Genomic DNA, 14,897 nt, shown 5'->3' with positions numbered 1-14,897 from the left:
GCTTTAGAGAAAGCTTTCTTGGTGTTTTGATAACTTTTGTAATGTTAAAAATTATTGCACATTTTGAGATCATGTCCAGAAAATTGTCGGGTCCTAATATTTGGGTTAATTATGGTAGGTGTCTTGCATCATATACATCTATTCAGCATATTTTGCAAACATAATATGTAATGAACTGTGATTTAGAGAACTTTATATATTCATTTGCTTTTATTTTGGCAGCTGAAGGACAACCCATGGCAAGTAAGTATAAAACTTGATTGAAAACCTCCATCAAGACATGAAATATCAAGTGAATTGATAAATTCATGTTTAACTAAATATAGTTAGTTCTGTTTGTGTCTAAATGTTTTAATGGAAAATACATATATAGTACCAACATGAAAACTGTTGTTCATTCTAGAAATAGAAAGTTCTCTTTATTTTTTTAAATGCAAGTTCGACGCAAGGAAATTTATGTTCATTGAGCTCTTCCTGCTTATAGGTGATATAAACTACAATCATCATTCATAATAGTTATTTATGTAACAATGAATATAGATAGCTAATGCCTGGAAAGAAATGTAGTAAAGATCTTTTCATTTATGTCATGGGTCTTTGCTTTGATTAATAATTTTATAAGATGATATTGTCAATGTGTGCCCTGCTGTTGTTTCTTTTCTTTAGGTACATTGGCTTCTAGCTGTAAAACACCTCAATGAGTATATGTCCACTCCTATAATACCTTTTGATGTTGTATCTCCCAGATCTTCCAGGGTCTATTAGAAATTATGAAACTCCTGGTTGTTTGGAAACAATATTTCCTGTTTGTGATAATGTGATTTTTGGAAATTTTATAATATTTTAATAAATTTCCCCCAAATAAGGCTCAGTTACCTGACTATATCTTTCTTATTCAGTAAAAGGTTGGTAATATAAATTTCTTCTAGAATGTGGAATATGAGGAATGCATATTCTTCATGATTCATATCTGTATTATCAGATAAAGCTTTTAAAAAAATGTATCCGCAAAAATCTCTTTATGCCTGATTATAGCAGGAGTTAGAGATTCACATGATATTGAATTAATTTTGGCCAATGCACATTTGTTCAAGGTGAGTGGATTGAGTGTAAATCACAGTTACCTAAGAGTTATTTTGGAGGCTCAGACACTGTTATGGAAATAGTATTTTACAAAGTATACAGATGATTGGACAGTCTAGGAACCCTCAGAGGAATAATAAGTTTGTTTTAGGTTTTGTTTTTATTTACCTTGTGAAACATTTAAATTTTTAATTGATGATAATGCTATCATTATGATTTTATTCACTGGGGGTGGGGTATGAACATAAGAACATCTGATGAGAAAGGACTGTATACAGATTTATATATTTTTGGCTCATTACCTGGAATTTGACGATATAATCACAGATTTGTTTTAACAATGTGTCTTCCTTAGATTTCAGTTTATTAGTCACCAAAGCATGCTATTCAAGATAGATTTTTGAGCAGGAAGGACAATCTGCTTGGTATTTATTGATGTAATAATCTTTTAATATTAAATGGAAGGAATTATTGAGGTCTGAGTAAATTCACATTTTACAATGCATCTCAGATTCATTTTATTATTTTAAGCATGAACTCTCTAAAACCTTGCAAGGATTTTAAAGTTATTGATCTAAGGGCACTTTTGAGTGACTGTCTTTCTTTATTGATGCTTACCATTTGTATTAATGCAGTGTTAAAATGTAGGTCAGGTCAAACATTGGATTTATCAAACACTGGGATGATGATATGAAAGAAGAGTGTTATGCCAATATAAATGCCAGTGTTTTCAGTGAACTGTAGTCACATTAGTATTAAAGCAGATCTACACTCTATTACTTCATTAATATCATACATTTCATTACTGGTACAAGTAATTAGAAAGAAAATGTACAAATATATTACTATTAAGTAGTGTTGATAACACTGACTATAACATCTGTTACCAGAAAAAGTAAACAAAGGATACATATTAGACACAGATGATGCAAAAGTTTGTGAGCTGTAATAGATGTAAATTTTATAATGTTATCTAACATGAATGTGACACCTTTAATAGGCATGTAGATTTAGTACTATGAGTTATATACAAATGCACTGCACTTATAGTTGCCAGTTAGTAGTGATATCTACCCAGGTATATTTTGCTACTGTTTAATCATTAAATCATTTTCCTTGAGATGGGTGTCCTGTTGATTTTACTGTCTAGTATTTAATTATTGATAATTTTCCTCAAGATGGGTGTGTTGTTGATTTTACTGTCAACTATTTAATCATTAATCATTTCCCTTGAGATGGGTGTCTTGTGGATTTTAATGTCAACTATTTAATCATTAATCATTTCCCTTGAGATGGGTGTCTTGTGGATTTTAATGTCAACTATTTAATCATTAATCATTTCTCTTGAGATGGGTGTGTTGTTGATTTTACTGTCAACTATTTAATCATTAATCATTTCCCTTGAGATGGGTGTGTTGTTGATTTTACTGTCAACTATTTAATCATTTAATCATTTTCCTCAAGATGAGTGTGCTATTTATTTCACAGTCCACTATTTAATTATTGACAGTTTTCCTCAAGGTGGGTGTGTTGTTGATTTTACTGTCAACTATTGAACTATTGATAATTTTTCTCAACATGCTGAAGAACATCTTCAGAGCATTTTCTGTTTCAATTTTTCTCTTTCTTCTTCTTCCTCATTTAGATACTTAAAAGAAATGTGAATTGATACAGAATTTAGGCCAGCAAAGATGTGTTGTGATGTGGTGATATGTCAGTAAACATTTCCTGCACTTGTGTGCTAATTTCCTGGATTGGAAAGCCAAATCTTCATTAATATATTGATTATGCATTTGATCTTTGGATATTAATGATAGTAATTATATTTATGCATATACATAGATGACCTGATTAGATTCCAATACCATATACATTTGTTTGTAAGAATGAAAGCTCTTGAACTTTTGTTCAGAACAGACTGTTTTGTGAAAATCTTATAAGTTAGCATTAGTGCAGATGAGATTCAGTAGATCTCTTTTACATACATATATAAACAAACAGATGACTTAATGAGATTTTGTGTCATTTATGTTAATTTGGCAAGACTTACATTCTTTGCTTTCTATTTTAGCTCATGTTGCAGTTAGGCAAATTGAGCATAGGATATTGTTCTGAATCTGGTGTTCATCACCTGCTGTCCATTGTCTGCCAAAAATGTATAATTTTATGTCTCAAAAACCAATTTACCAGTTTAAACCAAACCTGTCAGGTCATTATTCTGTGAGCAGTAGAACCAGCCCTCATGGGGTGAAAATTAAATGTGCTGCTTAAGAGACTGCAGTTGATGCATCTCCTGAAGAGACTAGAATTTCAAATGTGATTTTATTTTGGAAGAGGTTCATATATGGTTATACTGTATGCAAAAGCAGGCTCAAAACCTTTTTTCATTACTGTTGCTGCACAGGTATTTCTCGATGTAAACTGGGCCAACTTTGACCTTGAGCATCTACAATTACTTTTTCTTTCATGAATGCAGTATATATTTTTCATGGTTCTAAAAAACTTTATCTTAAATTTGCACATAATTTTGGCATGCTCTGGCAGTCTTACTATGAAAGTTTTGTACATTTTGAATCTACTAACATTACCATTAATGGAAACTTCATTAGTTGTTTGTGTCCAAATTGTATTGAGAGATCACTGTATAATTTGTTTCCATTCCTTGTTGACAGAGTTATGCACCCTGAAGATACATAAAGTTTGGAAGCTGTTAACACTTTTCTAATTTGAAACAACTAAAGTGAATAAAAGAAAAGTTGTTAAAATTTCTTCTGGTTTTCTTGTAGTGTTTATTTACTTGTAGGAGATGAGAAGTTTTGGACCAGTGATCTGACTGGTGATCCCATATTGTGTGTGGAGGGAAAACCCGGTTATGGGAAGACAACTCTTCTGGCCAAAGTAGTGCAGAGGATGAGTGAGGTATGATGGGTAATGCAGAAGGTTAGAGAGGTATGAGAGAACCTTTGTCAATGTGCATTTTTGGTTAAGGTGTTTTAGATTGACCACACAGTGAAAAATGTTAATAAACCTATTAAAACAGCAAAGCATGCACTCCAGCACAGCCCTGTTTATATGAAATCCTCAAAAAAAATTAAGTTCTGTTACAAGTTTTGCATCAGGTTTTAAAATTCTGTTATTTACAGAATAATTAGCAGGCACGGTCACACTTGTCAAAACATGATATGTAGATAAAAAGTCCAATAATTGTTGTGTTAATATGGAATGAATGGATAGATGATTAGTGTTTTGAAAAATTAGAGCTGTATGCTACAAGATGGTTTCTTCTTTAGGAGGTTTTCACTTAATATTGGTTTAATCACTGACACACAGTCCACTGTTACTGAAAAATTCTAGTTCTTTTACATTAAATTATGTAACTTGCCATAATGGTTTATTGGCCAAGGTATTTTGCACTGTAATTCAACAAACATTTTTCAATACAATTATCTTAATTTGCAATTTGTTGTGTATTCATTTTTACCATAAGTTAATTTTTAAAATTAAAGCATTGTCTTGTAACAAGCAAGTTCTCTCCCTAACGTTTTTTTTGTTGTCATTCCAGCATAACGATGTTTCAGTGTTTTATCATTTTTGTGGAAGCACTGGATCATCAGGGAATGTGAACCTTTTGTTACAGAGGCTTCTGGTCTACCTTTCTCAGATATTGGCAGGTAAGTCTAAAATTCTTGGAAATATTTGGAAATATACTTTAGAATATTTGGTAATATGAAAATTTGCAGATATGTGAATAAGGTGCTTACTGAACTTATTTATTTAGTGACAGAAATAAAAAATATGTATGCATGTAAAGGAGAAACAACAAGCTTAAACATGATTTGCCCCTAGTGGTATCTGACATGATGGTATGCCTGTTTACCATGCCTTATCCTGTAATATGATTTGCCCCTGTTGGTAACTAACAGGATTTTATACCCATTTACCATGCTTTATCATGTAACATGATTTTCCCCTAGGGGTATTTAACTGGATATTATGCCTGTAACATGATTTGCCCCATGTGGTATCTAACTGGATATTACACCTGTTTACCATGCCTTATCCTGTAACATGATTTGCCCCATATGGTATCTAACTGGATATTATGCCTGTTTACCATGCCTTATCCTGTAACATGATTTGCCCCATGTGGTATCTAACTGGATATTACGCCTGTTTACCATGCCTTATCCTGTACTATGATTTGCCCCTGTTGGTAACTAACAAGATTTTATACCCATTTACCATGCCTTATCATGTAACATGATTTTCCCCTAGGAGTATTTAACTGGATATTATGCCTGTTTTCCATGCCTTATCCTGTAACATGATTTGCCCCATGTGGTATCTAACTGGATATTACACCTGTTTACCATGCCTTATCCTGCAACATGATTTGCCCCATATGGTATCTAACTGGATATTATGCCTGTTTACCATGCCTTATCCTGTAGCATGATTTGCCCCATGTGGTATCTAACTGGATATTACGCCTGTTTACCATGCCTTATCCTGTAACATGATTTGCCCCATGTGGTATCTAACAGGATTGTATGCCTGTTTGCCATGCCTTGTCCTGTAACATGATTTGTCCCTTATGGCATCTAACAGGATTGTATGCACATTTACCAATTGCCATATCCTGTAACATGATTAGCCCCTAATGGTATCTAACTGGATATTATGCCTGTTTACCATGCCTTATCCTGTAATATGATTTGTCCCTGTTGGTAACTAACAGGATTGAATACCCATTTACCATGCCTTATCATGTAACATGATTTTCCCCATGGGGTATTTAACAGGATTTTATGTCTGTTTACCATGCCTTATCCTGTAACATGATTTGCCCCTAGCAGTATCTAACTGGATATTATGCCAGTTTACCATGCCTTATCCTGTAACATGATTTGCCCCTAGCAGTATCTAACTGGATTTTATGCCTGTTTACCATGCCTTATCCTGTAACATGATTTGCCCCTAGCAGTATCTAACTGGATATTATGCCTGTTTACCATGCCTTATCCTGTAACATGATTTGCCCCATGTGGTATCTAACAGGATTGTATGCCTGTTTGCCATGCCTTGTCCTGTAACATGATTTGCCCCATATGGTATCTAACTGGATATTACGCATTTACCATGCCTTATCCTGTAGCATGATTTGCCCCATGTGGTATCTAATTGGATATTACGCCTGTTTACCATGCCTTATCCTGTAACATGATTTGCCCCATATGGTATCTAACTGGATATTACGCCTGTTTACCATGCCTTATCCTGTAGCATGATTTGCCCCATGTGGTATCTAACTGGATATTACGCCTGTTTACCATGCCTTATCCTGTAACATGATTTGCCCCATGTGGTATCTAACAGGATTGTATGCCTGTTTGCCATGCCTTGTCCTGTAACATGATTTGTCCCTTATGGCATCTAACAGGATTGTATGCACATTTACCAATTGCCATATCCTGTAACATGATTAGCCCCTAATGGTATCTAACTGGATATTATGCCTGTTTACCATGCCTTATCCTGTAATATGATTTGTCCCTGTTGGTAACTAACAGGATTGAATACCCATTTACCATGCCTTATCATGTAACATGATTTTCCCCATGGGGTATTTAACAGGATTTTATGTCTGTTTACCATGCCTTATCCTGTAACATGATTTGCCCCTAGCAGTATCTAACTGGATATTATGCCAGTTTACCATGCCTTATCCTGTAATATAATTAGCCCCTAGTGGTATCTGACAGGATTGTATACCTTTTATCATGCCTTATCCAGTAACTGCCATTCATTCTTGCTACCTTCCTGTCTGTAATAAGTCATCTTTATTTGAAATGCTGTTAAATCTTCTTAATAAATGCACATACTAAAACATGATAAATATTGTGTCCTTTATTGTGGATTTTGCTGTCTATAACGGCATTAAAAAAATAAACACACATGACACAGAATTAAAAATTAATGTGTGCTTGTTATTCAGACTTTATAGTATATATATAGAATGGTTCTCAAATTAATTTTCACATTTATGAAACAAGTCAAGTAATATCCTAATCAACAAACAGATGGTGATTTGCATGTTTCACTGGTTACTTATTTGAAGAAATGTAATAAATTCATGTTTTAAAATATTTTAAAAAACTATTCTATGTATAGCATAACTACAATGATTTTGTGTTACTTACTGACATTCTTACTCAGTGATATTGCCATGTAAAAACTGCAAAGATGTTTTGTTTCTGTGTGACATTACTGGTTGGTGGTTGGCATCCATTAGTCTCGAGAGACGATAGAAGTGCGCTCATGGGAGATGTCCCGATTGGTGGTTTTGCAGCATCTGCTGTGGCTATGGAGACCCAACATGGGAGTGGCAGTCCTTGCTGTACTTGAAGGTTGAGTCTGGTGCGTGTTGGAGCTGCTTCTTCTTCCTCTGAGATTGCTTTTCATCAGCTAGCAAGCATAGCTTGTCCTTGCCAGCTTTCAGACAAGTGTTCAGAACATGTTGCCAGATGGACCTGTCTAGAGCAAGTTCTTCCCAGGTGTTGACATAGATGTCAAGGGCTTTCATGTCATGCTTGCAGACATCCTTGAAATGGAGATGTGGCCATCCAATCAACCTTTTGCCAGAGTCAAGTTTCGAATAAAGAATGTCTTTGGCGATCTGTCCATCATCCATCCGACATACATGGCCCAGCCATCTAATGGGAGGTTGGTGGAGGAGTATGACCATGCTTGGAATCCTGGCTTGTTCAAGCACCTCACTGTTTGCTACTCAATCGCTCCAGGTGAACCAAAGTATGTGTAGGAGGCACCACATGTGAAAGGCGCTCAGTCTTTTCTCTTGAGAGGCGTACAGAGTCTATGCTTCACTGGCATATAGGAGAGTGCTTAGCACACAGTCATGGTACACAGAGAACTTAGTGCTCAGGGTAAGCATGCTTTTGTTCTACACTCTCTGCAACAACCTGGAGAGAGTTGTTGATGCCTTTCCAATCTGCTTGTTGACCTCAGCATCAAGTGAGAGGTTGTTTGTGATGGTAGAGCCGAGGTACATGAACTGACTGACTGCCTCAAGTTTGTAATTGTTGATGATGATGCTTGGGGGGCTGCATCCTGAGCCATCATGTTTATTTTCTTCAGGCTGATGGTCAACTCATACTCATTGCACGCTTTAGCAAAGCAGTTGTTCAGGTGCTGTAGCTCATCTTCTGTGTGAGTAGCTAGACTAGCATTGCCTGTGAAGAGCATGTCCCTGATGGTTGCTTCACACACCTTGCTCTTTGCCTTCAGTTGTGCCAGGTTGAACAGTCTGTCATCTGATCATGTGTGCAGGTAGATCCCTTCTGTGGCATTCTTGAGCAGGACAGTGAAGAAGATGCTGAAGAACATGGGGGCAAGGATGGGATGTGGCCATGTTTCATTTTGCTGCAGATGTCAAAGGGGTCAGATGTTGAGCCATCGTACTGCACTGTGCCTTTCATGTCATCATGGAAGTACTGGATTATGCTTAGCAGCTTTGGTGGGCATCCAATCTTTGCCAGGATTGTGAAGAGTCTGTCTCTGCTGACCAGATCAAATGCCTTCGTGAGATCTTTAAAGGCCAGGAAGAGAGGTCTGTGTTGTTCTCTGCATTTCTCATGCAGTTGCCTGATGGAGAAGATCATGTCAATTGTGGACCTATCTATGTGGAACCCGCACTGTGACTCTGGATACACTCTGTCACCAAGTGACTGCAGTCTTTCACTGTTATATTCAGGTTTATTAAATTATGTTTTGACACTTATTGATTATTAGGTGATGCATTTGAATTTATGACTGACAAATCTATCTTTATTAAATCTGAGTTTGCTATATGTGGAATCCAAACAAGTTGGTACTATTGATGAAATAAAACAATTTCTTGTAATAAATATTAATTATTTATTGCTAATTTCATATAACATCCATATATTATATGTAATTATACCTCATTACTATGCGATGTTTTATGTTGTTGTTTTTCTTTGCTCACATGTATAAACTGTGTACTTCAGATGCAACAGTCACACCACAGCCTTGATTAACATATTTGTATTAATGAGCTGCATGTAAACATTTGCACATGAACTATATTACACTGGTGAAGAGTTCTTTTTACTTTAAAGGAAATTATTGGGTGAGAAAAATAATCGGTGTTGGGGTTTGGACCTAGACAAGGAAATCCCAGTTGTGGGGTTACATTATTTGTCTTCCCATGAGGCAAGCCTGTCCAAAACCCAACATAGATTCTCTATGTCTCAGTAAGGACTCTCTTGCAATTTATAACATACTGTTGTCTCTGTAAGGACTATCTTGCAATTGATAACATACTGTATTGTCTCAGCAAGGACTGTCTTGCAATCTATAATATACTATGTTGTCTCAGCAAGGACTATCGTGCAATTTGTAACATATTGTGTTGTCTCAGTAAGAACTATCTTGCAATTTGTTATGTACCTTGTTGGCTCAGTAAGGACTATCTTGCAATTTATAACATACTATGTTGTCTCAGTAAGGACTGTCTTGCAATTTATATCATGATATATAGTCTCAGCAATTGATAACATGCAGTGTTGTCTCAGCAATTGATGACATGCAGTGTTGTCTCAGCAAGTGCTGATTTTAGCAATATGTTACATGCTATATTGTTTCAGCAAAGAATAATTAAGTGTTTGTAACATTTTGTATTATCTGGGCAAATATGTCCCAAAAAATAATTGCAGATATCTTTTGATGGCTAAAAATGCCCCAGATACATTTTTTCCGATATTGAGAGATTTATTGAGAATTATAGTCTCATCCAGTCCCATGATGTATCAGTTAGTTTGGTTTCTACAAAGTTTATAGTAGTTACATTTTGTTTTAATATAAATGAATGGCATCATTTACCAAGTTATTCTGTCCCTAAACATTGTACCCAAGTGTATAAACTGCATTGCATTTTGTATGGTGTTCATTTTTTTTATCACTGAATGCATTAAATTTTATGCTATACATTCTGTGATGATAAGAATTTTGCATATAGAAGTATGCAGAGATTTTATTCATTTGAAATGCATCATGGATATACATGCATGTAATTCATGATTATTGGTGAAGATGCATTATAGATATACATGCATGATTATTGGTGAAGGACTAGATGTGAACTGCATCATGGATATACATGCATGTAGATCATGATAACTGGTCAATAGCTACATGTGAACTGCATCATGGATATACATGCATATAGATCATGATAACTGGTGAAGGGCTACATGTGAACTGCATCATGAATATACATGCATGTAGATCATGATAACTGGTGAATAGCTACATGTGAACTGCATCATGGAAACACATGCATGTAGATCATGATAACTGGTGAATAGCTACATGAGAACTGCTTCATGGATATACATGCATGTAGATCATGATAACTGGTGAATAGCTACATGTGAACTGCTTAATGGATATACATGCATGTAGATCATGATAACTGGTGAATAGCTACATGTGAACTGCATCATGGATATACATGCATATAGATCATGATAACTGGTGAAGGGCTACATGTGAACTGCATCATGGTTATACATGTATGTAGATCATGATAGCTGGTGAATAGCTACATGTGAACTGCATCATGGATATACATGCATGTAGATCATGATAACTGGTGAAGGGCTACATGTGAACTGCTTAATGGATATACATGTATGTAGATCATGATTATTGGTGAAGAGCTACATGTGAACTGCATCATGGATATCATGGATATACATGCATGTAGATCATGATTATTGGTGAAGAGCTACATGTGAACTGCATCATGGATATACATGTATGTAGATCATGATTATTGGTGAAGAGCTACATGTGAACTGCATCATGGATATACATGCATGTAGATCATGATAACTGATGAAGTCATGTGAACTGCATCATGGATATACATGCATGTAGATCATGATTATTATTAAAGAGCTACATATGAATGTGATGGGTGACTTAGAAAATTAGATCATCAGATCATGAAATTAACAGTCTTGTTCTCTCTCTCTCTCTCATATAAATGCTGTAGACACTACTGTACTCCCCCAAGAAGAGGTTTTGGAGGAGGAATACAGGACCAAATCTTGGGATGACTTCAGAGAGGACCTGAGGTCCCTCCTTACAGATCTCCCATCTTCAAAACGAAACAAGCCCATCCTGCTTGTGTTTGATGCAGTGGATCAGGTATATAGCACTAATTAATATTGTGGAATCTGGATCGTAAACCTTGGTTATCTGCAGTTTTGCTTGTCCCCTCCCCCCCCACCAAAAAACCCACAAAAACCATCATCTCCCTCAAACTCTTGAAATACGTAACATTACATACTCATTTTATTGTTGAGGAGAAAGACCCACTCACTCATTATGAAAGTTATTTTAAATTTGAGTATTTTCCTTGAAAAAATGTTTAAATGGTTTAGATGAAATATATGGATGGTAAGTGAGTTGTGAAAATTGAATTAAAATTGAGCTAAAAGTCATAGAGTTCTGAAGATTTATTATTGTACATTCTATAAGACCCAGAATGACCAGGAGCCCCACTTGCCTTGACCACTCTTGTCCAGCCACCACACTGTGCAAGCAAAAATACAGCTAGGTAAACGCTGACACCTATCTCAGTGAGCAGTTTTCTGGACATCATAATTTCAAGATGAGTTATTTTTCTGTTATTTTTAGTTGTTGTTGTTGATTTTAGTGACCCTTTTAAGACAATATTGTCTAAATCATGGGTGGGCAAACTACGGCCTGTGGCCCGCCAAGGGTTTTCATGCGGCCTAGGAACAAGTCATCATTCGCACTGACTCTGTTTATGTTACTCTGTTTATCAAATAAATGTGCTTCTTTTGAAGTTTAAGTTTTCAAATATTAACAACATATTAACAATTGAAAATTAATTATGATGTTATTTAGAAAAACCTTTTGTTTTTGCTATTTCAGATATTAATTATTTTACTTAATGAACTATGTGGCGTGCGACAAGGTGTAAATTTATGTATGCAGCATTTGTACTGGAAAGTTTGCCCACCTCTGGTCTAAATCATGCAAAGAAAATGGTAGCAAAGTGATACTATCAGGGACTCACCATGGTAGCTATCCCTGGTTGACCAAGGTAGTTATCAAACCCAAGAACCTTCATTTATGAGTCCAATACTCTACCAACTGAGCTACAGTGGCTTCCTTCAAAAATAGTAACAAGTTTCAATAGCGCATTAAATTTTTGGACATTGATTAAAGTTTGAAAGACAAAAATGTTGGAACATAAACTAAAGAATGTTTTACATTAGTCCAAAACAATAGTCATGCTTTCTGTAATAATCCATATAAATTTGTGAAGAACTATTCTACCTTGAACCTTTTTAGTTTTCAATTTTGTGCTAGGTAACTATGTTAGTATTATGAGTGTGTACTGCTTAATAATATGTTGGTGATTAGGTTTGTAGCAATTTCTTCTGACAATCTTTTTATAATGTGAAAAACTAAATTCAGTTTTAAGATTCTGTTTATTCCAGCAAGATAGGCACATTATTATTAGTGCAAAACTTAATTAATTAAAAAAAAATATAAATAAAAAAGCCTAACAGTTTACAATAATATATAAAACACTGCAAAATCCATATGCAAAATGGAGTTGTGGGCTATGGATAGAGTAAAACAATGGTGTGTTGATGATTTGTGGGCTGACTGGATAGAGTAAAACAAATGGTGTGTTGATGATTTATGGGCTATAGATAGTAACCAAATGGTGTGTTGCGGATTTGTGGGCTGTGGATAGTAACCAAATGGTGTGTTGAGGATTTGTGGGCTGTGGATAGTAAACAAATGGTGTGTTGAGGTTTGTGGGCTGTGGATAGTAACCAAATGGTGTGTTGAGGATTTGTGGGCTGTGGATAGTAACCAAATGGTGTGTTGAGGATTTGTGGGCTGTGGATAGTAACCAAATGGTGTGTTGAGGATTTGTGGGCTGTGGATAGTAACCAAATGGTGTGTTGAGGATTTGTGGGCTGTGGATAGTAACCAAATGGTGTGTTGAGGATTTGTGGGCTGTGGATAGTAAACAAATGGTGTGTTGAGGATTTGTGGGCTGTGGATAGTAACCAAATGGTGTATTGAGGATTTGTGGGCTGTGGATAGTAAACAAATGGTATGTTGAGGATTTGCGGGCTGTGGATAGTAAACAAATGGTGTGTTGGTGGTTATAATGATACATATCAGATCTTCATTAAATATTACATTTTGTGACATATTTACACTTATCCACAAAGAGTCTAATCTTTAAGCTAGTAATTTTAAATGAATTCTTGATGGACCAACACAGTAAACAATAGTTACTATTCCTGTATAATGTTCAGTTTTTTTCAAACTTGTCAAGTAATTGTATGACCATACTTGGTAGAATATAAATTAAGGATGAAACATCATGCTCATTTGATAGGTAATACATGATAGAATCACTGTTTCCAGTATACCAATACATCTGATGGATAATACATGATGGAATCACTGTTTCCAGTATACTAATACATATGATGGATAATACCTGATGGAATCACTGTTTCCAATATACCAATACATCTGATAGCTAACAAATGATGGAATCAGTGTTTCCAGGACACACAGCTTGAACAGCATCACATTCAATGAGTTAAACTATGGAGGCCTTTTCAGTCATTGGTTTTGTACTTTCTGCATTGGATATTTGTCACTTACTTCATTGAGGTCAGAGGTCAGCTGCAGCTGTCCTATTCAACTATTGGAGATGTACCTTAAAATATTCAAAATTATCACAAAAAATTTATAATGGGAAAAATCTAAAAAAATAAATAAATGAAAAACATTAATTTTCTACCACTAAATTAATACATTGAATATGAAATTATGCAGGTTGTTGAAAATTGTTATGGGTTGTCACACTTATATACTGAAATATCATTATGTAAGTCATCATTATTATAAGTAAGGCTGTAATGATATGTAAGCAGATGATGTTTCTTTATTCATTTAAAGTGTATTTTGCTTGTAGCATTAGCAAAGATATCTCAATTATTTGAAGAAAAAAGGTCCAGTATTTGGTTCATAATTAAAATCTTACACAAGAAGTGTGATATTGAGTAATCCTATATTTTAAATATAGTCCTTATTTAGTGAGTATTATGTACAGAAAAGTAGTACAGTTGGGCATGGCTTTAAAAAATGGTTTCATGTAGGTACAAACCCAAACAATTTCAAAGGGCCTGGACAATCAATTTGCTATAAATCGTAATGACAAAAGAAACATTTTATTATTATACCATGACCCTGCAAGAAGTTAGTTACCTATTCTCAGATAAAGGTACTTGTGAGACTGTAGATACATATGTTGACCACCATCTTTAAAAATAACTATGGGAATTCCTGGTCATTTTACCCATCATGCACTGTACCAAATATGAGGCTGCTAATCAATCACTATTATTCAGCGGAGAGTTTTCCAGACATGATTTAGAGCTAAGCCATTTTATGAATGATGTCATTATTGCGGGAATGTCACTAACCAATCAGAAGACAAGATATTTTGCTAGTTTAGGCTGGGTATCAGCCAGAATTATCTTCTTTAGTGTCATCTCCTCACAAAGAAAAAAAATAATTGAATAACTGAGGCTGTAATTTATAATTGTAGTCTTTGCCAGTTGGAAAACTTCATACATCTCAGGAGTTTGGTAATACTGTAATTCTAAAGATTTAAGAAATATTCTTCTGTCTTTCTA

At 35.1% G+C, this 14,897-nt stretch overlaps 1 protein-coding gene across 1 annotated transcript in view; it reads left to right on the top strand.

Annotated features, from left to right (window-relative positions):
• LOC149786611 (TPR repeat-containing protein DDB_G0287407-like) overlaps positions 1-14,897 on the top strand; it is a 54,357-nt gene that overhangs the window by 19,041 nt on the left and 20,419 nt on the right. Inside the window, exons 10-13 of the mRNA XM_089977116.1 lie at positions 223-243; positions 3,887-4,002; positions 4,646-4,754; positions 11,183-11,337. Of these exons, the coding sequence (XP_089833242.1) occupies positions 223-243; positions 3,887-4,002; positions 4,646-4,754; positions 11,183-11,337 (401 nt within the window). The remainder of the gene's footprint in view (positions 1-222; positions 244-3,886; positions 4,003-4,645; positions 4,755-11,182; positions 11,338-14,897) is intronic.

The sequence above is a fragment of the Sinohyriopsis cumingii genome, chromosome 12, assembly GCF_028554795.1.
Source record: "Sinohyriopsis cumingii isolate HCF-2022 chromosome 12, ASM2855479v2, whole genome shotgun sequence".
Classification (NCBI taxonomy): domain Eukaryota; kingdom Metazoa; phylum Mollusca; class Bivalvia; order Unionida; family Unionidae; genus Sinohyriopsis; species Sinohyriopsis cumingii.
Note: the sequence above shows the minus strand (reverse complement) of the source record. Positions and strands in the feature narration are given on the sequence as shown.